This window comes from Dendropsophus ebraccatus, chromosome 4 (genome assembly GCF_027789765.1).
Source record: "Dendropsophus ebraccatus isolate aDenEbr1 chromosome 4, aDenEbr1.pat, whole genome shotgun sequence".
NCBI classification, from domain to species: domain Eukaryota; kingdom Metazoa; phylum Chordata; class Amphibia; order Anura; family Hylidae; genus Dendropsophus; species Dendropsophus ebraccatus.
Genome location: NC_091457.1, coordinates 1,245,773 through 1,273,285, shown reverse-complemented (window position 1 = coordinate 1,273,285; position 27,513 = coordinate 1,245,773). Strand labels below are relative to the sequence as shown.

Genomic DNA, 27,513 nt, shown 5'->3' with positions numbered 1-27,513 from the left:
CTTGTTATATATGTTCCTCAAGTCGTTACGATTAAAACGATATATAACATGTATAACTTATATTGTATCTGGTGGCCTGTAAGATATTCTAACCATTGTTACCAAATATACGTTCCTTACAATCGCTCCATTCCCAGGCTTATAGCGCTTTTATCCTTTGGCCTATGGGGCTGTGTCAGGTGTCATTCTTTGCGCCATGATGTGATCTTTCTATCGGTACCTTGATTGCGCATATGCGACTTTTTGATCACTTTTTATTACAATTTTTCTGAATTTGATGCGACCAAAAATGCGCAAATTTCAATGTCTGTTCACAGCGATAAAAAGGGAAAAAAAATCAAAGCCCCATGATCTCCGCCAGCGGAGGTAGCGGAGAGCATGGGGCAGTGATCGGGGACCACCCTGTGTGGTCCCGGTACAAGAGATCAGCAGTATATACTATATACCGCTGATCGCTTGTGCCCTGTGCTGATCAGCACTTTTTATCCCCTGTTACCATAATAATAATAACCATTACTAGCTGCAGTTTTGCTCCAGCTAATTGGCGCTCCCTTCCTTCTGAGCCCGGCTGTGTGCCCATGCAGTGGTTTATGCCCACATATGGGGTACCCTTCTACTCAGGAGAACATGCGTTGCAGATTTTGGGGCACTTTTTTTCTCTTGTTCCTCGTGAAATTGAGAAATTTCAAACTAAACAAACATATTATTGGAAAAATTCAATTTTTTCATTTTTACTGTCTAATTTTGAATTCTTTCCTCTAACACCTGTGGGGTCAAAATGGTCACCACACCCCAAGATATATTCTTTGAGGGGTGCACTTTCCAAAATGGGGTGACTTATGGGTTTTTTTCTCTCTGCGGACACTACAGGGGCGCTGCAAACGCACCTGGCGCTCAGAAACTTCTTCAGCAAAATCTGCCCTAAAAAATGCTAATTGGCGCTCCTTCCCTTCTGAGCCCTCCTGTGTGCCCATACAGTGGTTGACACCCACATATGGGGTACCATTGTACTCAAGAGAACCTGCGTTACAATTTTTGGAGTGCTTTTTCTCTCATGTTCCTTTTGAAAATGAGAAACTTTAATCTAAACGTATATATTATTGGAAAATTTAAATTTTCCATTTTTTTTACGGCCTTAGGCTGGGTTCACACTATGTATATTTGAGGCTGTATTTGGTCCTCATGTCAGGTCCTCATAGCAACCAAAACCAGGAGTGGATTGAAAACACAAAAAGGCTCTGGTCACACAATGGTGAAACTGAGTGGATGGCCGCCATATAAAGGTAAATAACTGCCATTATTTTAATATAACGGCCGTTGTTCTAAAATAACAGCAAATATTTGCCATTAAATGACGGCCATCCACTCAGTTACAGCATTATGTGAACAGAGCCTTTCTGTGTTTTCAATCCACTCCTTGTTTTGGGTGCTATACAGCCTCAAATATACGTAGTGTGAACATAGCCTAATGGTGAATACTTTCCTCAAGTTCCTGTAGGGTCAAAATGATCATTATACTCCGATATTCATTCTTTAAGGTCTGTAGTTTCCAAAATGGGGTCACTTATGGGGGTTTCCAGTATACAAGCCTCTTAAATCAACCTAAAAAAAGAACTGATCCCTAAAAAAATTAGTTTTGGAAACTTTCACGAAAATGTAATAATTTGCTGATAAATTTCTAAGCCCCGTAACACCCTAAAAAGGTAAAATATATTTTCCAAATTATGCCAAATTATCCTTTTTTTAGAAGCAGAGAATTTCAAAGTTCATAAAATGCAAAATTTTTTCAATTTTTCATGATATTTTGATGTTTTTCACAAAAAACACACAAAGTAGTGACCAAATTTTGCCACTAACATAAAGTGCCATATGTGACGAAAAAACAATCTCAGAATCGCTAGCATATGTTACAGCATATATACAGGAAGTGATTACCAAATGATCTATGTCTCAGGACTGTGTTTAGGAATGGCCAGGCAACCGAGTCGAAGGCCTTGTCTGCATCGAGTCCTAGTAACATCTTGGTGGGGGAGTGTGGAAGTTGGGCTGCTACAGTGGCCGCTACCGCCTGATGGATACCTCGGGTGGAGTGTCTATGCTTAAGAAACCCTAGCTGTGATTGTAACAGTAACTGGCCAATGACTTGTATTCTATTTGCAAGTATTTTTGTGAGGATTTTATAACCTGATTCAGCAAGGATATTGTTCGGTAGGACGTGACCAGTGTTGGGTCCCTGTTGGGTTTAGGGATGAGAATTATGCGTGAGGCAAAGAAGTCAGGTGGGTGGGATTCTCCTTGGTAGACACTGTTCAATAGTCTGGTGAGAGAGGGTACTATATTTTTACTTAGGATCTTATAGTACTCTGCGGACAGTCCATCTGGTCCCGGGGTCTTATTGTCGGTCAGTCACTTAATAGTGGCTCTAATTTCCAGTTCTGTTATAGCTTCATCTAAAGTTTCCTTTGCGTCGGATGGCAGAGTAGCTATGGAAAGGTTAGAGAGGAATGACCAAGTAGCTTGGGAATCGTAGGGCTGGGATCCATAAAAGTTGGAGCAGTAGTTACCAAAGGCCTTGCGGATGGCTTCCGAGTTAGTAAGGTCAATGTGCGTGGAAGGGTGTTTAACCTTGGGGATATCATATGGTTGACAGCGTGGTTTATGGACTTTGGCAAGGAGTGGACCTATCTTGTTGCCCCACCGGAAGTATCGGTTCTTAACAGAGTCTACGTTCCATTTTGCTTGTCCCTGTAGGTACGTGTCCAGGAGTGTTTTGGCATTTACGTATGCTGATTAGGTGGTTTCGGTGTTCTCCTGTAGGAATACCCTGTGTGCAGCTATAAGGTCAGAGCTAAGGATCTTGAAGCCTTTATTAAAGTCTTTCCGTTTGTGTATGATGTATGAAATAATGTGTCCCCGCATGACCGCTTTTAAAGTGGGTCAAAATAGAGCGTGATCGTCAGTATGTTCTATGTTGTCATCCATGAAGTGGGACCAGTGGGTGGTTAGAAATTGGCAGAAGTCCTCACAGGTAAGCAGGTATAAAGGAAGTTTCCAGTCATAGCTTTGCCGTGGGGGGTTGCCGTCAGTGATGGAGAGTTCTACCGGTGCGTGGTCTGAGGTAACCATTGGGAGGATAGCCACATCTTCTATAAGTGGGAACAGGTCAAGGGAAGTAAGGAAGTAGTCTATCCTAGATTGGGAATTACGGGCATGGGAATAGTATGTGTAGTCACGTGAGGTGGGGTTGTTTAGACACCATGGGTCACAGAGAGAGAACTGGGACATGAGGTCTAGCAGGATAGCTGCTGCTAGTGCATCTGCATTAGAGTGGCTCCATCTATCCACTGCCAGGCGGGTTGTAGCATTGAAATCTCCACCTATTATAAGCTCGTGAAGTGGCTTTGACAACAGGAAATTAAGAAGTGAGAAGAAAAAATCAGCATTTGGGGGATTTGGGGCATAAAGGTTAAAGTGACACTGTCACCCCCTTAAAAGTGTCCTTTTATCAACTGCAGATTGTATAAAGTGGGCGCGGCCTCACAGTATTAGCGCCACTTAGCCTCGCCCACAACTGCACAGTTGGCCCCACCCCCTTGACACCCATTGGTTGGCCGACGTAAAGGGGGTGGGGTCTACACCTTTCGGCCAGCCTGTTCCAATGGGCAGTGAGGGGGCGGGGCCAACTGTGGCGTTTTGATTGCGGGGCTAAGTGGCGCTAATGGCGCGAGGTTTGTGGTTTGAGCCTGTGGAGAGGGGTTGTGATTTTTTTCCGCTTTACTGCAGTGTTGAGGCCTGCTACATCCCATGAGATTAGTTATAGATTGTGGTGTGTGCCCCTTGTGGAGGGTGTAAGGGTGTTTGTACTCATCCTAATCCAGTTGGCGGGTGTGTAGCAAGGTCAAGGTCCTTCAGTCGGATGTGGAGATCTCCGTCCCAGCCATCGAAGAACTCCTGAGATGCAATTGGGAGGGGATCCGGGTGCCCAGGGGGGAGGGGGGGAGGAAGAGGAAGTGCTTTTCTGCAGATGCAAAAACAACATGTTACTTATCATGAGAATAAAGGCAAATAATAATAACAAAAACATGTGGTTGCAACGTGCAACCGAAAGGGAGGCTAGTATTGGGCCTCCAACATCTAATCTTCTGAACATGAAATAGAAGATGGAGAAGAGTCACACTTTCCAGGAAGTTGCAAAGATGAGAAATTATCCAGGTATATCTCTTAGCAGGCGTCTTCTAGCTTCTTCTGGGTCATCGTAGAAGACTGGCCTGCCATTTTCAAAGGTTTTCAGGCGAGCAGGGTATAGGAGCTGGAATCTGACATTGTTGTCAAATAGGTGTTTGCAGACAGGTGTGAATGTCCTGCGCTTTGCAGACACTGCTGCGGAAAAGTCTTGGAAGATGAGTATTTTTTGGTCACGGATTTGCAGGGATTTTTTCTGGAGATATGCTCTGAGGACTTTTTTCTTTGTTGGTCCAGTTTAGATACATAGCAATAACTGTCCGAGGTCTCTGTCCTCTCTCCTGTCTTTGTGGTCCAATCCTGTGAGCTCTTTCAATTATGCGCGGATCAGGGTCTAAGTCCATCTGTAGGGCCTCCGGGAGGTCCTTGGTGAGATAGTTTGTGAGGTTATCCCCAGTGATTGACTCTGGGATTCCCAAGAAGCGCCAATTATCTGAGCATTAGCGGAGATCTGTACTAGTGCGACATTTATGGAAGTGTGGAGGACATCAAATCATTTGTCTAGCAAAGGTAGCAAGTAACTGGAGACTTCCTGGGCCAGCGAGGCCATCTGGTTGACCTCTGGGGAGGAGGCCACTGTTATGGCTGGAGACAGGTTCGGTGACGTTATATCATCTGGGGGCAAGTTCTCAGGGGATGCTTGTATGGCGTCATCCGGTAGCTGAGAGAATAAGATCCCTGATGTTTTTTGGGTTTTTTGGGGATTTGTTTGTGGAGCTCTTGGTCTGTTGTTGTGATTGACCACGGGATTGTGTTGAAGCTCTAGTTGTATTGGAATACATTGTCTTGCTGATGAACTTGTCCATCAACACGCATGGAAGAGAGGAGAGAGTAGGTAAGGGTCAATCCTGGAGTGCAATAACCTATGTAAGCAATCACATTCACACGTCCCGGAAAAATTGTCCGAGGTCACGGATCCGCAACCACGGACAATTTTAGGGCCCATTGTAGTGAATGTGGCCATTCACGTGATCTATGCCGCGACCCGCACCACAAAAAAATAGGACATGTCGTAGTGCGGATCGCGGCACGGATCCCCCCCGCCACCCAGCTGCAGAGATGACAGGCGAGCACGATGTCATCCCATCTACAACTCACCAACTCACCTACTCCCCACGCTGACCGCCTTCATCTTCACCAGAAGTGGCATGGACTACGCTACCTTCTCCTGGCAGCGTAGTCCCGGCCACTTCCAGGGAGCACGTGTAGCCGGTCAGCGCGGGGAATAGGTGAGTTGTAGATGAGATGACAGGAGAGCACATCGTGCCGGGCGGCGGCTAAGGGATCCCGATAGTGTAAAAGAGCCCTAAGGATGAGGCCAGGAAAGAGCTAAGTTTAGCTTAGGGGTCCGGATTTACATTATTTCCTATGGGAAACACTGCTCAGCTCCCTCCAGAACGGATTAGGTTTGAGAACAGAGGAAGCACTGTAAATGTGTATATGACTGTATCTTCTCTCTTGCAGTGTGTGATCCCAAGGTGTCAGAGATTCGCTGTGATCCTCCGTCTCCTGAGTATAATAAGATGGTGACCTTGTCCTGTGATGTCAGTGACTTGTACCCTAAGGATATACAGTGCTCCTGGCATAGGGATATAACTCGGATGCGACCAGAAATGTGCAGAGAAATAATACAGGAAGATCCGGGGTCCGGAAGGTTCTCGGGGACGTTGGCCGTGGAGTTTATTGCAGATGCCGGATGTCATGAGGAGAATTTCCGAATGGAGCTGATTCATTGTGGAAAGACGATTGTGAAGAGACACAGACTGATCCTGGGAGGTAAGTATCTGATCAGCCTATCCGAGTCCTGTAACCATCCATTATGGTGGGTCTGGGTCCTGGGTGGGTTTGGTATGGAATGGAGGGGAATGGTAAATAAAATCTATGGATGTTTTTCCTATTCATTTAATATACATAAAATGTGTTCTCATCCTTCCCAGGATTCCCGGCTCTTGGTGACATCACCAGTGACCCCCAGGACCCCAGCTATGGGCAGCCTGTGACTCTGCGCTGTAAGGTGACCAACGCTCATCCACAAGACATAAAGGTTCAGTGGTTACGAGGGGAGAAACCTCTGGAGAAGGGACAAGAAGAGAAGCAAATCCCCGAGAAGGACGGCTCCGTATCCTGCTCACTGCGGTTTACTGCTACCGCCCTGGACTGCGGCAAGGCCTACACCTGCTCTGTGATCCACAAGGACATGAGAGAGCCGCTCAGGAAAAGCCATTATGTACAGCTACCGGGTAAGAAACCGCTCTGAGGTCAATGACCGATATAAACCAGTGTCTTATAATATTCTTCTGTTAGGGAAGGGGGAGTATAAAGGCCGCTCCACCTGCATATAGTATACGTGGTGAGTAGACGTCTGAACATATAGGGAAGGTGACATCTGAGCCATTGTCTGTCCAGCAGAATGAGGCCGATCAGCAGCTGTAGTATCCTCTAGTGTTAGTAATCGTAAAGGGACTTTCCAATCTGAGAAACATCAGGACGTGGTGTAGAGGTGAAGAGCGATGTGCCGGGAACGTCATCTGCTGGGAGAGCGTGCCGTAGAGGAAAGTTACCGAAGCACCCGGGCAGATTGGGGCACCGGCTCTGGTCTTATGCCCCTTGCTGACCCCAGTTTGTTTTTATATAAATTAGAGAAGCCCTGTAAGGGGGGAATAACCTGATGGGACATAATATGGCAATGTTATCACATTCAGGATTGTGGAAGGTATCTGCTCATGGTACCAGTCTATATGCGGAGCCCTTAGCCAGGATTTCTTAAAACCTTCCACAATAGATATGTTTGTAGAGCATGGACAACCTGTGCACATGTACGAAAGAGAGAGAGAGCAAATGTAACAGCACATATGGGCTGGATACCAATATGTGCCCTGATGAGGTGATACGTCATGGGGATGGCCTCCATTGTTACTATGGTTGTAGCCGCTTGTGAGCAGGGAATGGCAGGTTCACTCAGGACGGCTAGCTTGTGATGTATCCTGGCCCCATGGTGTCCTGGTGACTGACTCTTCATGTATACAGCAGGTGGAGGGGTACAGGGGCGGCTAGCTTGTGATGTGTCCTGGCCCCATGGTGTCCTGGTGACTGACTCTTCATGTATACAGCAGGTGGAGGGGTACAGGGGCGGCTAGCTTGTGATGTGTCCTGGCCCCATGGTGCCCTGGTGACTGACTCTTCATGTATACAGCAGGTGGAGGGGTACAGAGGCGGCTAGCTTGTGATGTGTCCTGGCCCCATGGTGTCCTGGTGACTGACTCTTCATGTATACAGCAGGTGGAGGGGTACAGAGGCGGCTAGCTTGTGATGTATCCTCGCCCCATGGTGCCCTGATGACTGACTCTTCATGTATACAGCAGGTGGAGGGTGACAGAGGCGGCTAGCTTGTGATGTGTCCTGGCCCCATGGTGACTGACTCTTCATGTATACAGCAGGTGGAGGGGTACAGAGGCGGCTAGCTTATGATGTGTCCTGGCCCCATGGTGTCCTGGTGACCGACTCTTCATGTATACAGCAGGTGGAGGGGTACAGGGGCGGCTAGCTTGTGATGTGTCCTGGCCCCATGGTGTCCTGGTGACTGACTCTTCATGTATACAGCAGGTGGAGGGGTACAGGGGCGGCTAGCTTGTGATGTATCCTGGCCCCATGGTGTCCTGGTGACTGACTCTTCATGTATACAGCAGGTGGAGGGGTACAGAGGCGGCTAGCTTGTGATGTGTCCTGGCCCCATGGTGTCCTGGTTACTGACTCTTCATGTATACAGCAGGTGGAGGGGTACAGAGGCGGCTAGCTTGTGATGTGTCCTGGCCCCATGGTGTCCTGGTGACTGACTCTTCATGTATACAGCAGGTGGAGGGTGACAGGGGCGGCTAGCTTGTGATGTGTCCTGGCCCCATGGTGCCCTGGTGACTGACTCTTCATGTATACAGCAGGTGGAGGGGTACAGGGGCGGCTAGCTTGTGATGTATCCTGGCCCCATGGTGCCCTGGTGACTGCAGTAATCTTACTCTCTTCTTACAGATAAAGTCCCGATATTCTCAGACATAACTGTGCGGCCGGACAGACCTGTCGCAGGGAAGGACGCCACCTGTACAGTAACCATATCAGGATTCACACCAGACATTAAAGTGAAATGGTACAAGGACTTCAACCCATTTCCCAGCCATGCCGTCACCACATCAGATCCGGAGATCGGGAAGGACTCTCTGTGTACTTGTACCAGCAGCCTGAGGTTCACCCCGGGGGACAAGGACAATATGGCGGCCATCCGCTGTGAGGTGACACATTCTGTCACTAAGAAAGTGTATGTGCATTCATGCACCCTGAACCTCGCAGGTAGGATCTCTGTGACATATGGTGTAAGGTTGTGTTCACACGTTCCGTAAAATTGTCTGTGGTCGCGGATCCATGACCCCCCCCTTCCCACCAGAAGAGGTGACAAGAGCTACACGAACCAGCATAACCCACGTGACTTCCGGTGAACGTGTGTAAGCCAGCTGGCACGAGGGAAGTAGTCGAGTAGTTGTCAGATTATGCTCTCCTGTCATCTCTGCTGCCGGAGGGGGGGGGGGGGCTGCACTTCTGATGGGGGATCCGTGCTGCCATCCTCCGCTGGGCATGACCTATTTTCTCGCATGGCGGATCGCTGAGGGGTCGTGGCACAGATCGTGTGATGACTCCATCCACTCAGGTACATCAGCTCTTCTCACACACTGATTTCTCTGTTATAGGAAAGAGTCCTGAAGGACGTCCGTCTGTCTCCAGACCAGACGCAGGTAAGAGACAGTCGTGTAGAGACAATGATTCACCAATATCAGTGTATGGATAGTAGAGAGGAGGAATCATGAGCTGAAAGGGGGGGGGGGGATTATAGTAATACTGGCCTCCGCCTCTGTGTGATCACCCCAGGACGTATAACTTATAGTGATATCACTAATAGCACTGGCTTCAGCGTACTTATACTTGCCTCACCCCTTACAGGAAGTTGTGTAGTCCTCTCACTATCAGTGTTGTCTCAGCAGCTTCCCAGCTCCTCCCTCCTCCGCTGTCTCAGGAAGCTTGGCTGGATCTCGTTTCTGAGATGAAGCCTGCCCCGCTTTATGTCACCATGTCCGTCCAGCCCACACAGCCCACGTCACAATGTCCCTCTCATATACTTATTAGGGCACTGAGGACAGACTGCTTACAGCATGAATAATGCCGCAGAAGGAGGAGCAGACAGGAGGTGAATACAGCAGCTGCTGCTGACTGGTTGTATGGAGAGAGTCAGCTGTGCTACACAATGGAGGAGTGCTGTAGGAGGGGAACAGGCAGGATGGGAGGGCTGTGACAAACAGCAGAGGAGAAGCAAAGCATTCTGGGAATTGTACTGTTCAGCCGGGCTCCTTAGAGTGTACCTGTTGTTTCCAAAAACTTTTGACCTGTCATAGAGACATGTAAAAAGTTTTGATTTGTCCGAGTGTTCAGGTCTGTACTGATTGGGAGAATGTGCGGGGAGAGGACCGCGCTGCAGCACATCCGCTCCCTGCTCTGTGTAAGAAAGAAAAGAGTCGGGCTTTATAGAGCTCCATTATAAGCCGGACTCCATTAGAAGCCGGACTCCATTATTAGCCTGATTCTTTTAGAAGCCTGACTCCATTAGAAGCCGGACTCCATTAGAAGCCTGACTCCATTATTAGCCTGACTCCTTTAGAAGTCTGACTCCATTAGAAGCCGGACTCCATTAGAAGCCGGACTCCATTAGAAGCCGGACTCCATTAGAAGCCGGACTCCATTAGAAGCCGGACTCCATTAGAAGCCGGACTCCATTATTAGCCTGACTCCTTTAGAAGCCTGACTCCATTAGAAGCCGGACTCCATTAGAAGCCTGACTCCATTATTAGCCTGACTCCTTTAGAAGTCTGACTCCATTATTAGCCTGACTCCATTATTAGCCTGACTCCATTATTAGCCTGACTCCATTATTAGCCTGACTTCATTAGAAGCCTGACGCCATTATTAGCCTGACTTCATTAGAAGCCGGACTCCATTATTAGCCGGACTCCATTAGAAGCCTGACTCCATTAGAAGCCGGACTCCATTAGAAGCCTGACTCCATTTTAAGCCAGACTCCATTATTAGCCTGACTCCATTATAAGCCTGACTCTTTTTTTCTAACACAGAGCAGGGAGAGGATGTGCTGCTGCGCGGTCCTCTCCCAGTTCCTTACACTCACATCTGACTGATCAAAACTTTTTCTTCTCTCTCTGCAGGACATCTGAGGACTCCACTGAAGACCATAGGCATCCAGTGCCTGACGGAGAGTCCACGGGTGGGGGGTGAGGTCACACTCACATGTTACGTGGAGGGATGTGACGCAGATAGTTCCGAGTTCTTCTGGAGGAGAGGAATGTTTCCTATAGATGGTGACGTACAGAACAAGTGTGACGGATCCGGAAGCTTCTCCACAGTCACCTTCACAGCACAGGAGACGGACAGAGACTGCAAAGTCACATGTGAGGTGACTTATAATTTAGAGACACTGGAGGAACATTTCACTCTGAAGCTTCAATAAGGATCAACAGGAATCAATGGAAGAAAGACTCAATGCCTGTCCGAGAGTGAGCGCAGACTCACTGATGTCTATAGTACTGGGGTAACTGAGAGCGAGCGCAGACTCACTGATGTCTATAGTACTGGGGTAACTGAGAGCGAGCGCAGACTCACTGATGGCTATAGTACTGGGGTAACTGAGAGCGAGCGCAGACTCACTGATGTCTATAGTACTGGGGTAACTGAGAGCAAGCGCAGACTCACTGATGTCTATAGTCCTGGGGTAACTGAGAGCGAGCGCAGACTCACTGATGTCTATAGTACTGGGGTAACTGAGAGCGAGTGCAGACTCACTGATGTCTATAGTACTGGGGTAACTGAGAGCGAGCGCAGACTCTCTGATGGCTATAGTACTGGGGTAACTGAGAGCGAGCGCAGACTCACTGATGTCTATAGTACTGGGGTAACTGAGAGCGAGTGCAGACTCACTGATGTCTATAGTACTGGGGTAACTGAGAGCGAGCGCAGACTCACTGATGGCTATAGTACTGGGGTAACTGAGAGGGAGTGCAGACTCACTGATGGCTATAGTACTGGGGTAACAGAGCGAGCGCAGACTCACTGATGGCTATAGTACTGGGGTAACTGAGAACGAGCGCAGATTATGATGCATTTTCGGCCTATACAACCCTCACTAACCCAAAACAGAAATAATGACCAGAAAGAAAACAAAGGAAACATTCAGTCCGGTCTTTTGTAGCAACAAGAAGCTAAGAGTTAAAGGGGTTGTGGTGGATAATTTCTTAATCAGCCATGCAGGGGGGGACATGACAGTTCTGTATACTTACCTGTCCCACTTTACTGCAGCTGCTATTTCCGGGGCCATCCACTTGGCGGCACTGTCAGCGTTTTGACAGCTTCTGCTGACGTGCTGCTCCTACCAGAAACGGCCGCTCAGCATAGAGTCTATGTTACTGTGGGACTGGTGCGTCAGTGGATGTTGTTGAAACGCTGATAGCGGTGCGGAGCAGTGGGCCCAGGACAGCTGCGGTGGAGTGGGACAGGTAAGTATACAAAGCCATCATGTCCCCCCTGCATGAGGAGTTATCCACCACAACCCCTTTACTGGATCCTGATAGGATTTTGGATGGTGATGGTCCTCAGTTAGTGGTGTCTCCATATAACATTGTAACCCTCTCTGCACCCCTATTGGATAGTAGTATTTTGTGCAGTAGACAGACAGGTGCGGATTATCTGTACATACAATGAATGGATACGTAACTGTACTAATACACATAGGGGATTACCCGGGGACCCCCCACATCAGTACATCAGTCACAGACCGTGTGCATTTAGGGGTTAGACGTGAACACCCAGTAAATCTCTATGGACAGGACGCCTGTGGTCCTATATGTGCCCCTTTATATCCCTTTTCTCACACCGACACATTGTTTAGGGCCTTGGCTCATTATGTGAATGAGTTGATGGAGACTACAACCCCTAGTGTCCCCTGGTTATATCGGGGATAATAAAGAGCTGCTGAGGATGTTTCATCCCTTGGGAGGCGCTGTCGCTGCAGGCCACGTGACGTCACGGCTCCTTCACCATTGATACCACTATGGTAACTACACTGTAGAGCTGTGCGAGTACATCAGTATATGAAGCAGGTGATTGTGTAATATCCGCACTACAACACAGCAGGAGGTTATCGCTAAGTTTCCAAGCCCATAATGGCTGAGGTGGTATCGATGGGTTCCTGGTCCGACCACACATGATCAGCGCTTGAGGTTGGGGGGACAACACTTGGGGTTGTCAGGAGAAGGAAACATGGCTGAGATTGTGAGCCCCAGTGTGGACAGGGACTGAGTGGTGATAAGCTCTGTACAACGCTGTGAAATGTTGGCACTATATAAACCGAAGCAGTATTATGATTCTTCTCAGTGATTGAGGCTTGGTGTCCGAAGGTGGAGTACGGCTGGTGGAAGGACACAGTCAGCGAGCCCCAGCCTGGTCCCACCCAGCTGACCCTGCCTGCTTGCCTCACACAGCCCTGGGCGACTGGACAACCGTGGTCCCTTACCTGTGGCTAACGGCCCTATTACACAAAGTGATTATCGGACGTATTCAGGCCTCGTGTCATAGAAGACAATGATCAGCCGACATGCATGATGTCTGATCCAAACCCCATCCAAGTAGTCAGAGACACAAGAACAAAACAATGGAGGAGATAAGCAGCCGGGGTACGCTGAGCACGCAGATCCCGCAGATTATCACTCTGTTTCATCAGCTGATCGTTGTCTTTATTACACAAATATGCGCTGATCGTTGTCTTTATTACACAAACATGCGCTGATCGTTGTCTTTATTACACAAACATGCGCTGATCGTTGTCTTTATTACACAAACATGCGCTGATCGTTGTCTTTATTACACAATCATGCGCTAATCATTGTCTTTATTACACAAACATGCGCTGATCGTTGTCTTTATTACACAATCATGCGCTGATCGTTGTCTTTATTACACAATCATAATATATTAAACCAGTGGGCACCACTATAGTCAATGGAGTGCTAAACCAATGCATATAAATAACCCATAACCAAAGCAAACAAAAGCATATGCACAAGGAGGTAGCACATCACAAAAAAAATCTTTATTATAATATTATCACAAATACAAAAATAGAACGCTAAATCAATCATGCAGGAGTATAGCAATAAGGGAGACAAACCCCAAATACCACTCTACATGAAAAACAATTACAATGTCTACAGAAGTCCTGGCGGCGTACCAGCAAGGACTATTCGACCACACCGACCCTGGACTGTATACACAATATAAGAATATAACCAAGCTGCCTAGGCAGAATATCTGTAACCTATAACACCACAATGGTATATAGATAAAATGAAAAGATAAAGATGATAACAATATCAGTCCTAAAAGGTATGAAAAGATGGGTCAGGTGGGAAGGAGTTACCTCACGCGTTCCGCCGCCCAGCGGCTTCCTCAGGGATATCCCTTATTGCTATACTCCTGCATGATTGATTTAGCGTTCTATTTTTGTCTTTGTGATAATATTATAATAAAGATTTTTTGTGATGTGCTACCTCCTTGTGCATATGCTTTTGTTTTCTTTGGTTATGGGTTATTTATATGCATTGGTTTAGCACTCCATTGACTATAGTGGTGCCCACTGGTTTTATATATTATGATTGTGTAATAAAGACAACTACCTCCTTGGTTTCACTAATCATCCAGAACTAACAAAAGTCTAGGTGATACAATCCCTTTAAATGATAAAGCAATAGGACGGGCAGAGTGCTGGTGTGTTATAAGGAATGGCAAATTATAATAACTGACATACAGAGGGGTGAAGCCAAACCACTACTGGGGACACAACCACCATCGTGTAATAGTAAAACAAGGAAAGAAATAACGTCTATCGAGTCTAATCAGGAGAACCCAGTATCGGGGAGGAGACTCTACAGGTCGTATTACACAGAAAGATTATCGTGGGGGAAATCGTTTGCATCATCTATGTGTATGCAGGCAAAGATCAACTAACAAAAATAGGTTCTTATGTCATTGATGGCATCTTCAGATCTGACCATAAAATCATTGTTTTTGGTTCGCTAATCGCTCGAAAATCTTTCGGTGTATGTGCACATCAGTTGTTCGTAATCACAAACGTTCGTAGACAGGAGTATACAAATAATCGCAACTAACGACTATCGTTCCATGTAGTGTGGTGAATGATTTCAGCTCGTTCCCAAAATCGCTTGTCTGCAATCGTTAAACGGTGGAAACGAAAAATTGCTTAAAGAGGATCTACCTAAAGGACCCTACCAGTCCTCCAGAGTTTGCATCATACAGGCTGGCAATACAAAATAGGAAACTCTAACGTATAAGAAGACAAAAGAGGAGCCTGTGGAGCCTCATCTAAGAGTCTCGATACACAGGACTAGCCAGATATCCCTCCGGGGAGGACCCGGCCAAGGGGCGGCTCCTGTAGGGAAACCACCAAATCCACCATATTAAGTGGCCCTATAAGTCAATGTAATAACTTAATGAGATCAGTGATCTGTTTCTCAGATAACAAGACAATCCGACCTAATGTCCGTAGATGAGATTAGAGTCCTGATAGATGAAGGATGTAGTATAAGACCTCAGGAATAGCAGGCTTAGCAGATCTCGTCTGTTGCCGTCACATCTCTCTGCTAACGTCTTGGCTCCTGGGGTGGATGAGGATGATGCCTATCTGGTGGACTACCCAGGAACAGAGACCAACCTGGAAGTGAGACATCCAGGAGCTCCAGGGCCGATTCTGGGGTTTCTGCCACCTGAGGCAAACCTCAGGCGGCCGCCCCGAGTGATGGCCGGCAGCCCCCCCCCGCAGCCAGCCGCTCACCTGTCCCACGCCGCAGCCGGCCCGCGCTCTTCGCTGTATCCACATCCCGTAAGGTCCCGCAACGTCACCCTGCAGCTGTCACGGACCTCCAGGCTGTGGTGAATGAGTGGGGTGATCACCCCAGCGCGTCCCCCACCGACCCCGGGCACTCACCACAGCCTGGAGGTCCATGACAGCTGTAGGGTGACATCACGGGACCTGATGGGATGTGGAGAGCGCGGGCGACTGGACAGGTGAGCGGCCGCTGTCATTTTTGTTAAGTGATACTGAACAAAAATGACAGCAGGGGGGACATAATGCCGCCCCCTGCCGGACCGCAAAATCTGCCGCCTGAGGCGGAAGGCTCATTCCCCCTCATGGCAGAAGCGGGCCTGAGGAGCTGAAGTGCAGGTAGGAAGGTGGAAGGATCCCACAGGCGCTGGTGTAGGTCTATTTGGCCATTACAGCTTACCAGGGAATTCCCGGTTACAGGACATCTTCCTTTGTAGCATATCATCCAGCAATGGTTGCAGGGAGCTCTAGAAGACACTGAATGTTATTACCTTGGACCTGTCTTACACAGAATAGAATCTTTTGCTTGGTAAAGTTGCACCCGACATATTATGTCCCATGGTAGGATATTAGTAGAATGAGGTCAGTTCATGGAAGAGTCAGCTACGGCATTGTACCTCTGATCCCATCTCAGTCCTGTATATGTTCTCTAAGTGGGAAATATCACTTTCCATATCCTCTATCGGGGGAGGACTGCCTGATGTGTGTCCAATAGGCTCATGTAAAGGTTCCACATGGGGGTCATCAGGTGGCCGCTGCTACTGGTGTATGGGAGAAGCAGAGGAAGGTAATGTGGGGCATCAATGGAGAGAAACACTGACCCTACCGTGTTGTCAGGTCTAATTGGTCCTCAAATCAGGGAAGCAAAACAACTGGCTCCCACAGGCCTTACCTAAGTAGGAGAGTGGACAGAATGCAGAGGTGACATAGGGGTAGGAGATGGTGCCCCTACCTAGTGGTTTCAGGGACACAGACTACAATGTCCCCTTACTGGTGCAATCACCATTGTAATGTGGCCCCTATTTGCAGCTCTGCCTCAGTTGCATCTAAAGTGCCACAACCTGCAAAAAAAGCAGAAGAAACTGCAGGGGCGCAGCGGGCCGTGGGGTATAAGGTGCCTCAGCTGTTCGCCATTTCTTGTTGTCCATCTTGGAAAAGAGATAGTATGGTATGGCTACAAGTCAGAGACAGGAGGTCAGGGTCTTTGCTCTATTCTATGCTGTTTTATCTGTAGCCATGTCTTCTGTTTCATACACTGCTCAAAAAAACAAAAGGGGACACTGAAAGACCTCATCCCGATGACTGACATATTCCAGGTGAAAATCTTTACATAGTGGAATGTGCTGAGAACAATTAACATAAAAATATAAATCAATATTAATACAATATTGATACTCTAAATCACATTATAGACGGATCCTGAATGGATGGAAATGTATCAAGACAGGAAAATAAGGCTCAGTAGTGTGTGTGGCCTCCATGTGCCTTTATGACCTCCCTACAAGGCCCGGGCATGCTCCTGATGAGGTGTATGACCTCCCTACAAGGCCCGGGCATGCTCCTGATGAGGTGTCTGTATGACCTCCCTACAAGGCCCGGGCATGCTCCTGATGAGGTGTCTGTATGACCTCCCTACAAGGCCCGGGCATGCTCCTGATGAGGTGTATGACCTCCCTACAAGGCCCGGGCATGCTCCTGATGAGGTGTATGACCTCCCTACAAGGCCCGGGCATGCTCCTGATGAGGTGGCTGTATGACCTCCCTACAAGGCCCGGGCATGCTCCTGATGAGGTGTCTGTATGACCTCCCTACAAGGCCCGGGCATGCTCCTGATGAGGTGTATGACCTCCCTACAAGACCCGGGCATGCTCCTGATGAGGTGTATGACCTCCCTACAAGGCCCGGGCATGCTCCTGATGAGGTGTATGACCTCCCTACAAGGCTCGGGCATGCTCCTGCTGAGGTGGCTGTATGACCTCCCTACAAGGCTCGGGCATGCTCCTGATGAGGTGTATGACCTCCCTACAAGGCCCGGGCATGCTCCTGATGAGGTGTATGACCTCCCTACAAGGCCCGGGCATGCTCCTGATGAGGTGTATGACCTCCCTACAAGGCCCGGGCATGCTCCTGATGAGGTGTATGACCTCCCTACAAGGCCCGGGCATGCTCCTGATGAGGTGTCTATATGACCTCCCTACAAGGCCCGGGCATGCTCCTGATGAGGTGTCTGTATGACCTCCCTACAAGGCCTGGGCATGCTCCTGATGAGGTGTCTGTATGACCTCCCTACAAGGCCCGGGCATGCTCCTGATGAGGTGTCTATATGACCTCCCTACAAGGCCTGGGCATGCTCCTGATGAGGTGTCTGTATGACCTCCCTACAAGGCCCGGGCATGCTCCTGGTGAGGTGTATGACCTCCCTACAAGGCCCGGGCATGCTCCTGATGAGGTGTCTGTATGACCTCCCTACAAGGCCCGGGCATGCTCCTGATGAGGTGTCTATATGACCTCCCTACAAGGCCCGGGCATGCTCCTGATGAGGTGTCTGTATGACCTCCCTACAAGGCCCGGGCATGCTCCTGATGAGGTGTCTATATGACCTCCCTACAAGGCCCGGGCATGCTCCTGATGAGGTGTCTGTGTGACCTCCCTACAAGGCCCGGGCATGCTCCTGATGAGGTGTCTATATGACCTCCCTACAAGGCCCGGGCTGCTCCTGATGAGGTGTCTGTATGACCTCCCTACAAGGCCCGGGCATGCTCCTGATGAGGTGTCTGTATGACCTCCCTACAAGGCCCGGGCATGCTCCTGATGAGGTGTATGACCTCCCTACAAGGCCCGGGCATGCTCCTGATGAGGTGTATGACCTCCCTACAAGGCCCGGGCATGCTCCTGATGAGGTGTCTGTATGACCTCCCTACAAGGCCCGGGCATGCTCCTGATGAGGTGTCTATATGACCTCCCTACAAGGCCCGGGCATTCTCCTGATGAAGTGTCTGTATGACCTCCCTACAAGGCCCGGGCTGCTCCTGATGAGGTGTCTGTATGACCTCCCTACAAGGCCCGGGCATGCTCCTGATGAGGTGTCTGTATGACCTCCCTACAAGGCCCGGGCATGCTCCTGATGAGGTGTATGACCTCCCTACAAGGCCCAGGCATGCTCCTGATGAGGTGTCTGTATGACCTCCCTACAAGGCCCGGGCATGCTCCTGATGAGGTGTATGACCTCCCTACAAGGCCCGGGCATGCTCCTGATGAGGTGGCTGTATGACCCCCCTACAAGGCCCGGGCATGCTCCTGGTGAGGTGTCTGTATGACCTCCCTACAAGGCCCGGGCATGTTCCTGATGAGGTGTCTGTATGACCTCCCTACAAGGCCCGGGCATGCTCCTGATGAGGTGTCTGTATGACCTCTCTACAAGGCCCGGGCATGCTCCTAATGAGGTGGCCCCTCCATGTCTCCTGGTGTACTGGCCTGTCTCCTGGTATCTGCTCCATGCTGGTGACACTAGGGCCCCTTCCTCCCGGTGTACTGGCCTGTCTCCTGGTATCTGCTCCATGCTGTGTATACTACGTCCTCCTCCATGTCCCCTGGTGTACTGGCCTGTCTCCTGGTATCTGCTCCATGCTGTGTATACTACGTCCTCCTCCATGTCTCCTGGTGTACTGGCCTGTCTCCTTGTATATGCTCCATGCTGTACATAGTATGTTCTCCTCCATGTCTCCTGGTGTACTGGCCTGTCTCCTGGTATCTGCTCCATGCTCTGGACAGTACAGCCCCCCCCCCCCCTCCCGGTGTACTGGCCTGTATCCTGGTACCTGCTCCATGCTGTGTATTCTATGTCCTCCTCCATGTCCCCTGATGTACTGGCCTGTCTCCTGGTATCTGCTCCATGCTGTGTATACTATGTCCTCCTCCGTGTCTCCTGGTGTACTGGCCTGTCTCCTGGTATCTGTTCCATGCTCTGGACACTATGGCCCCTTCCTCCTGCTGTACTGGCCTTTCTCCTGGTATCTGCTCCATGCTGTGTATACTATGTTCTCCTCCATGTCTCCTGGTGTACTTGTCTGTCAACTGGTATCTACAGTCCTCTTTACGTCTCCTGGTATCTGCTCCATGCTGCGGACACTATGGTCCTCTTCACGTCCCCTGGTATCTGCTCCATGCTGCGGACACTATGGTCCTCTTCACGTCCCCTGGTATCTGCTCCATGCTGCGGACACTATGGTCCTCTTCACGTCCCCTGGTATCTGCTCCATGCTGCGGACACTATGGTCCTCTTCACGTCCCCTGGTATCTGCTCCATGCTGCGGACACTATGGTCCTCTTCACGTCCCCTGGTATCTGCTCCATGCTGCGACACTATGTTCCTCTTCACGTCCACTGGTATCTGCTCCATGCTGCGGACACTACGGTCATCTTCACGTCCCCTGGTATCTGCTCCATGCTGCGACACTATGGTCCTCTTCACGTCCACTGGTATCTGCTCCATGCTGCGGACACTATGGTCCTCTTCACGTCCCCTGGTATCTGCTCCATGCTGCGGACACTATGGTCCTCTTCACGTCCCATGGTATCTGCTCCATGCTGCGGACACTATGGTCCTCTTCACGTCCCCTGGTATCTGCTCCATGCTGCGGACACTATGGTCCTCTTCACGTCCCCTGGTATCTGCTCCATGCTGCGGACACTATGGTCCTCTTCACGTCCCCTGGTATCTGCTCCATGCTGCGGACACTATGGTCCTCTTCACGTCCCCTGGTATCTGCTCCATGCTGCGGACACTATGGTCCTCTTCACGTCCCCTGGTATCTGCTTCATCCTACGGACACTATGGTCCTCTTCACGTCCTCTGGTATCTGCTCCATGCTGCGGACACTATGGTCCTCTTCACGTCCCCTGGTATCTGCTCTGGTTTTTAAATGTAGCCGAGAGGCATTAGTGTCAGCCATAGTTGTGATGTGCGACAGCTCTTTTCTCTCCATGTCGTATTTTACTTTACTCCCTTTTCTGAGCAGTTGGTACTCCTGTCAGGTAGGGTACTGGAAAGACACGTGGACAAGTGCAGCCCTAGAACACGCACCCGCCCAGCTGTCCCTACCTACTTGCCTAAGACAGTACTAATATTACTGCGGACAACTGGTCGACAAAGCCTTACACTAAAATAAGTGTAACACAGAACAATACAAGACAAACAAACACAATAGAGAATGGTCAGAATATCAGGTCAGCAACACATGGGCAGCAAGGTACAAAATCAGAATCCAGAAAGCTAAGTCAGGGTACGAGATCCAAAAGGTCAGAATAACAACAGCAAACAAGTCAGGAAAACGCTAGTTCAAGGCACAAGGCTCTTTCACAGGCATTGGAGTGAGATGAGGGGCTTTGGGTTTTGCGGGGGGCCTTTGGTCCTGTGACATTGAGGTCGCAGGGCCATTCCATGGCCCCCCTTCCCTGCATGTACACGCTGTGCGGGGTTGGTGGTCGCTGACCGACACAGTGTGGAGTTAGTGTAGGGACTCATGTGAACCAGGAGATCTGCACGTGGTACATGGGGCAATATGGTTTCATCAAATTATATACTAACATTCTGGCCTTGGGTTTTAAATGTAGCCGAGAGGCATTAGTGTCAGCCATGGGTGGGATGTGCAGCCGCTCTTTTCTCTCCATGTCGTGCTCTATGCTCTGGACACTGTGCTGACAGACACAAATCACAGTGATACACTGCAATCCTGGATGAGCTGCACTACCTGAGCCACTTGTGTGGGTTGTAGACACTGCCTAACCCCACATCTAGGGGTGAGAGTAATAACAAAATGCAAAACTGACCAAACAGCCAAAAAGGATGAGAGGAAAGAAATGGTGTGCAGTATACAGTATATACCACTAGAGGTCAGCACAGTATATAGTATATAGTAGCAGTATACAGTATATACCACTAGAGGTCAGCACAGTATATAGTATATAGTAGCAGTATACAGTATATACCACTAGAGGTCAGTACAGTATATAGTAGCAGTATACAGTATATACCACTAGAGGTCAGTACAGTATATAGTAGCAGTACACAGTATATACCACTAGAGGTCAGTACAGTATATAGTAGCAGTATACAGTATATACCACTAGAGGTCAGAGCAGTATATAGTAGCAGTATACAGTATATACCACTAGAGGTCAGAGCAGTATACAGTATATAGTAGCAGTATACAGTATATACCACTAGAGGTCAGTACAGTATATAGTATATAGTAGCAGTATGTAGTATATACCACTAGAGGTCAGAGCAGTATATAGTATATAGTAGCAGTATACAGTATATACCACTAGAGGTCAGTGCAGTATATAGTAGCAGTATACAGTATATACCACTAGAGGTCAGTACAGTATATAGTAGCAGTATACAGTATATACCACTAGAGGTCAGACCTGTATTTCCTGTTATCAGAATAGAAAGTGAAAGCAATGAGAGGAATCCTCCGTGTCACAGCGGCCATTACAAGGTGGAGGCTTCCTTCCTGGGGTCCCGGAGCTGTGAGGAACATGGGGGCCCCCAGACCTCTCCTCTACCTGCTGCTGCTATCCCTGGGGGCCACAGGTAAGTGTCACTGCCCGGGGAGGGGGGATAGGCTTCCATCTATAGTCACTGAGGTGTCACTGCCCGGGGGAGGGGGGATAGGCTTCCATCTATAGTCACTGAGGTAAGTGTCACTGCCCGGGGGAGGGGGGATAGGCTTCCATCTATAGTCACTGAGGGGTCACTGCCCGGGGGAGGGGGGATAGGCTTCCATCTATAGTGGCTGAGGTGTCACTGCCCGGGGGAGGGGGGATAGGCTTCCATCTATAGTCGCTGAGGTAAGTGTCACTGCCCGGGGGAGGGGGGATAGGCTTCCATCTATAGTCATTGAGGTGTCACTGCCCGGGGGAGGGGGGATAGGCTTCCATCTATAGTCACTGAGGTGTCACTGCCCGGGGGAGGGGGGATAGGCTTCCATCTATAGTCACTGAGGTAAGTGTCACTGCCCGGGGGAGGGGGGATAGGCTTCCATCTATAGTCACTGAGGTGTCACTGCCCGGGGGAGGGGGGATAGGCTTCCATCTATAGTCACTGAGGTAAGTGTCACTGCCCGGGGGAGGGGGGATAGGCTTCCATCTATAGTCACTGAGGTGTCACTGCCCGGGGGAGGGGGGATAGGCTTCCATCTATAGTCACTGAGGTAAGTGTCACTGCCCGGGGGAGGGGGGATAGGCTTCCATCTATAGTCACTGAGGTAAGTGTCACTGCCCGGGGGGAGGGGGGATAGGCTTCCATCTATAGTCACTGAGGTGTCACTGCCCGGGGGAGGGGGGATAGGCTTCCATCTATAGTCACTGAGGTGTCACTGCCCGGGGGAGGGGGGATAGGCTTCCATCTATAGTCACTGAGGTGTCACTGCCCGGGGGAGGGGGATAGGCTTCCATCTATAGTCACTGAGGTAAGTGTCACTGCCCGGGGGAGGGGATAGGCTTCCATCTATAGTCACTGAGGTAAGTGTCACTGCCCGGGGGGGGGGGATAGGCGTCCATATATAGTCACTGAGGTGTCACTGCCCGGGGGAGGGGGGATAGGCTTCCATCTATAGTCACTGAGGTAAGTGTCACTGCCCGGGGGAGGGGGGATAGGCTTCCATCTATAGTCACTGAGGTGTCACTGCCCGGGGGGGGGGGGGGGGGGGGGGATAGGCTTCCATCTATAGTCACTGAGGTAAGTGTCACTGCCCGGGGGAGGGGGGATAGGCTTCCATCTATAGTCACTGAGGTAAGTGTCACTGCCCGGGGGAGGGGGGATAGGCTTCCATCTATAGTCACTGAGGTAAGTGTCACTGCCCGGGGGAGGGGGGGATAGGCTTCCATCTATAGTCACTGAGGTGTCACTGCCCGGGGGGAGGGGGGATAGGCTTCCATCTATAGTCACTGAGGTAAGTGTCACTGCCCGGGGGGGGGATAGGCTTCCATCTATAGTCACTGAGGTAAGTGTCACTGCCCGGGGGAGGGGGGATAGGCTTCCATCTATAGTGGCTGAGGTGTCACTGCCTGGGGGAGGGGGGGTAGGCTTCCATCTATAGTCACTGAGGTAAGTGTCACTGCCCGGGGGGGGGGGGATAGGCTTCCATCTATAGTGGCTGAGGTGTCACTGCCTGGGGGAGGGGGGGTAGGCTTCCATCTGTAGTCACTGAGGTAAGTGTCACTGCCCGGGGGAGGGGGGATAGGCTTCCATCTATAGTCACTGAGGTGTCACTGCCCGGGGGAGGGGGGATAGGCTTCCATCTATAGTCACTGAGGTGTCACTGCCCGGGGGAGGGGGGATAGGCTTCCACCTATAGTCCCTGAGGTACGTGTCACTGCCCGGGGGAGGGGGGATAGGCTTCCATCTATAGTCACTGAGGTGTCACTGCCCGGGGGAGGGGGGATAGGCTTCCATCTATAGTCACTGAGGTGTCACTGCCCGGGGGAGGGGGGATAGGCTTCCATCTATAGTCACTGAGGTGTCACTGCCCGGGGGAGGGGGGATAGGCTTCCATCTATAGTCCCTGAGGTAAGTGTCACTGCCCGGGGGAGGGGGGATAGGCTTCCATCTATAGTCACTGAGGTGTCACTGCCCGGGGGAGGGGGGATAGGCTTCCATCTATAGTCCCTGAGGTAAGTATCACTGCCCGGGGGGGGGGGATAGGCTTCCATCTATAGTCACGGAGGTAAGTGTCACTGCCCGGGGGAGGGGGGATAGGCTTCCATCTATAGTCACTGAGGTAAGTGTCACTGCCCGGGGGAGGGGGGATAGGCTTCCATCTATAGTCACTGAGGTAAGTGTCACTGCCCGGGGGAGGGGGGATAGGCTTCCATCTATAGTCACTGAGGTGTCACTGCCCGGGGGAGGGGGGGATAGGCTTCCATCTATAGTCACTGAGGTAAGTGTCACTGCCCGGGGAAGGGGGGATAGGCTTCCATCTATAGTCACTGAGGTGTCACTGCCCGGGGGAGGGGGGATAGGCTTCCATCTATAGTCACTGAGGTGTCACTGCCCGGGGGAAGGGGGATAGGCTTCAATCTATAGTCGCTGAGGTGTCACTGCCCGGGGGAGGGGGGATAGGCTTCCATCTATAGTTACTGAGGTGTCACTGCCCGGGGGAGGGGGGATAGGCTTCCATCTATAGTCACTGAGGTAAGTGTCACTGCCCGGGGGAGGGGGGATAGGCTTCCATCTATAGTCGCTGAGGTAAGTGTCACTGCCCGGGGGAGGGGGGGATAGGCTTCCATCTATAGTCACTGAGGTAAGTGTCACTGCCCGGGGGAGGGGGGATAGGCTTCCATCTATAGTCACTGAGGTGTCACTGCCCGGGGGGAGGGGGGATAGGCTTCCATCTATAGTCACTGAGGTAAGTGTCACTGCCCGGGGGAGGGGGGATAGGCTTCCATCTATAGTCACTGAGGTGTCACTGCCCGGGGGAGGGGGGATAGGCTTCCATCTATAGTCACTGAGGTAAGTGTCACTGCCCGGGGGGGGGGGATAGGCTTCCATCTATATTCGCTGAGGAAAATGTCACTGCCCGGGGGAGGGGGGATAGGCTTCCATCTATAGTCACTGAGGTAAGTGTCACTGCCCGGGGGAGGGGCGATAGGCTTCCATCTATAGTCACTGAGGTAAGTGTCACTGCCCGGGGGAGGGGGGATAGGCTTCCATCTATAGTCACTGAGGTAAGTGTCACTGCCGGGGGGAGGGGGGATAGGCTTCCATCTATAGTCACTGAGGTGTCACTGCCTGGGGGAGGGGGGGTAGGCTTCCATCTATAGTCACTGAGGTAAGTGTCACTGCCCGGGGGGGGGGGATAGGCTTCCATCTATAGTGGCTGAGGTGTCACTGCCTGGGGGAGGGGGGGTAGGCTTCCATCTATAGTCACTGAGGTAAGTGTCACTGCCCGGGGGAGGGGGGATAGGCTTCCATCTATAGTTGCTGAGGTGTCACTGCCCGGGGGAGGGGGGATAGGCTTCCATCTATAGTTGCTGAGGTAACACAGTGTGACCTTTATACAGAGTAATAACCAGCGGGGGGTAACACAGTGTGACCATTATACAGAGTAATAACCAGCGGGGGTAACACAGTGTGACCATTATACAGAGTAATAACCAGGGGGGTATCACAGTGTGACCATTATACCGAGTAATAACCAGCGGGGGTATCACAGTGTGACCATTATACAGAGTAATAACCAGCGGGGGTATCACAGTGTGACCATTATACAGAGTAATAACCAGGGTGGTAACACAGTGTGACCATTATACAGAGTAATAACCAGCGGGGGTAACACAGTGTGACCATTATACAGAGTAATAACCAGCGGGGGGTAACACAGTGTGACCATTATACAGAGTAATAACCAGCGGGGGTAACACAGTGTGACCATTATACAGAGTAATAAACAGCGGGGGTAATACAGTGTGACCATTATACAGAGTAATAACCAGGGGGGTAACACAGTGTGACCATTATACAGAGTAATAACCAGAGGGGTAACACAGTGTTACCATTATACAGAGTAATAACCAGAGGGGTATCACAGTGTGACCATTATACAGAGTAATAACCAGCGGGGGTTACACAGTGTGACCATTAATACAGAGTAATAACCAGCGGGGGTAACAGTGTGACCATTATACAGAGTAATAACCAGCAGGGGTAACACAGTGTGACCATTATACAGAGTAATAACCAGCGGGGGTAACACAGTGTGACCATTATACAGAGTATTAACCAGATGGGTAACACAGTGTGACCATTATACAGAGTAATAACCAGCGGGGGTAAGACAGTGTGACCCTTATACAGAGTAATAACCAGCGGGGGTAACACAGTGTGACCATTATACAGAGTAATAACCAGAGGGGTAACACAGTGTTACCATTATACAGAGTAATAACCAGCGGGGGTAACAGTGTGACCATTATACAGAGTCATAACCAGCGGGGGTTACACAGTGTGACCATTAATACAGAGTAATAACCAGCGGGGGTAACAGTGTGACCATTATACAGAGTAATAACCAGCAGGGGTAACACAGTGTGACCATTATACAGAGTAATAACCAGCGGGGGTAACACAGTGTGACCATTATACAGAGTAATAACCAGATGGGTAACACAGTGTGACCATTATACAGAGTAATAACCAGCGGGGGTAAGACAGTGTGACCCTTATACAGAGTAATAACCAGCGGGGGTAACACAGTGTGACCATTATACAGAGTAATAACCAGCAGGGGTAACACAGTGTGACCATTATACAGAGTCATAACCAGCGGGGGTAACACAGTGTGACCATTATACAGAGTCATAACCAGCGGGGTATCACAGTGTGACCATTATACAGAGTAATAACCAGGGGGGTAACACAGTGTGACCATTATACAGAGTAATGACCAGCGGGGGTAACACAGTGTGACCATTATACAGAGTAATAACCAGGGGGGTAACACAGTGTGACCATTATACAGAGTCATAACCAGCAGGGGTAACACAGTGTGACCATTATACAGAGTAATAACCAGGGGGGTAACACAGTGTGACCATTATACAGAGTAATAACCAGCGGGGGTAATACAGTGTGACCATTATACAGAGTAATAACCAGCGGGGGTAACACAGTGTGACCATTATACAGAGTAATAACCAGCGGGGGTATCACAGTGTGACCATTATACAGAGTAATAACCAGATGGGTAACACAGTGTGACCATTATACAGAGTCATAACCAGCAGGGGTAACACAGTGTGACCATTATACAGAGTAATAACCAGCGGGGGTAATACAGTGTGACCATTATACGTATTAATAACCAGCGGGGGTAACAGTGTGACCATTATACAGAGTAATAACCAGCGGGGGTAACACAGTGTGACCATTATACAGAGTAATAACCAGATGGGTAACACAGTGTGACCATTATACAGAGTAATAACCAGCGGGGGTAACACAGTGTGACCATTATACAGAGTAATAACCAGCGGGGGTAAGACAGTGTGACCATTATACGTATTAATAAACAGCGGGGGTAACACAGTGTGACCATTATACAGAGTAATAAACAGCGGGGGTAACACAGTGTGACCATTATACAGAGTAATAACCAGCGGGGGGTAACACAGTGTGACTATTATACAGAGTAATAACCAGCGGGGGTAACACAGTGTGACCATTATACAGAGTAATAACCAGCGGGGGTAACACAGTGTGACTATTA

At 49.8% G+C, this 27,513-nt stretch overlaps 1 protein-coding gene across 2 annotated transcripts in view; it reads left to right on the top strand.

The window, feature by feature from the left end:
* Positions 1-27,513, top strand: part of LOC138787808 (uncharacterized) — a 150,137-nt gene that overhangs the window by 60,892 nt on the left and 61,732 nt on the right. Inside the window, exons 8-12 of one of the 2 annotated variants that reach the window (XM_069964991.1) lie at positions 5,707-6,018; positions 6,180-6,482; positions 8,266-8,580; positions 8,976-9,020; positions 10,497-11,845. In XM_069964991.1, the coding sequence (XP_069821092.1) occupies positions 5,707-6,018; positions 6,180-6,482; positions 8,266-8,580; positions 8,976-9,020; positions 10,497-10,798 (1,277 nt within the window). In that variant the 3' untranslated portion in view covers positions 10,799-11,845. Of the gene's footprint in view, positions 1-5,706; positions 6,019-6,179; positions 6,483-8,265; positions 8,581-8,975; positions 9,021-10,496; positions 11,846-27,513 lie in introns of those variants that run through there. The other variant, XM_069964992.1, reaches the window with a different exon arrangement.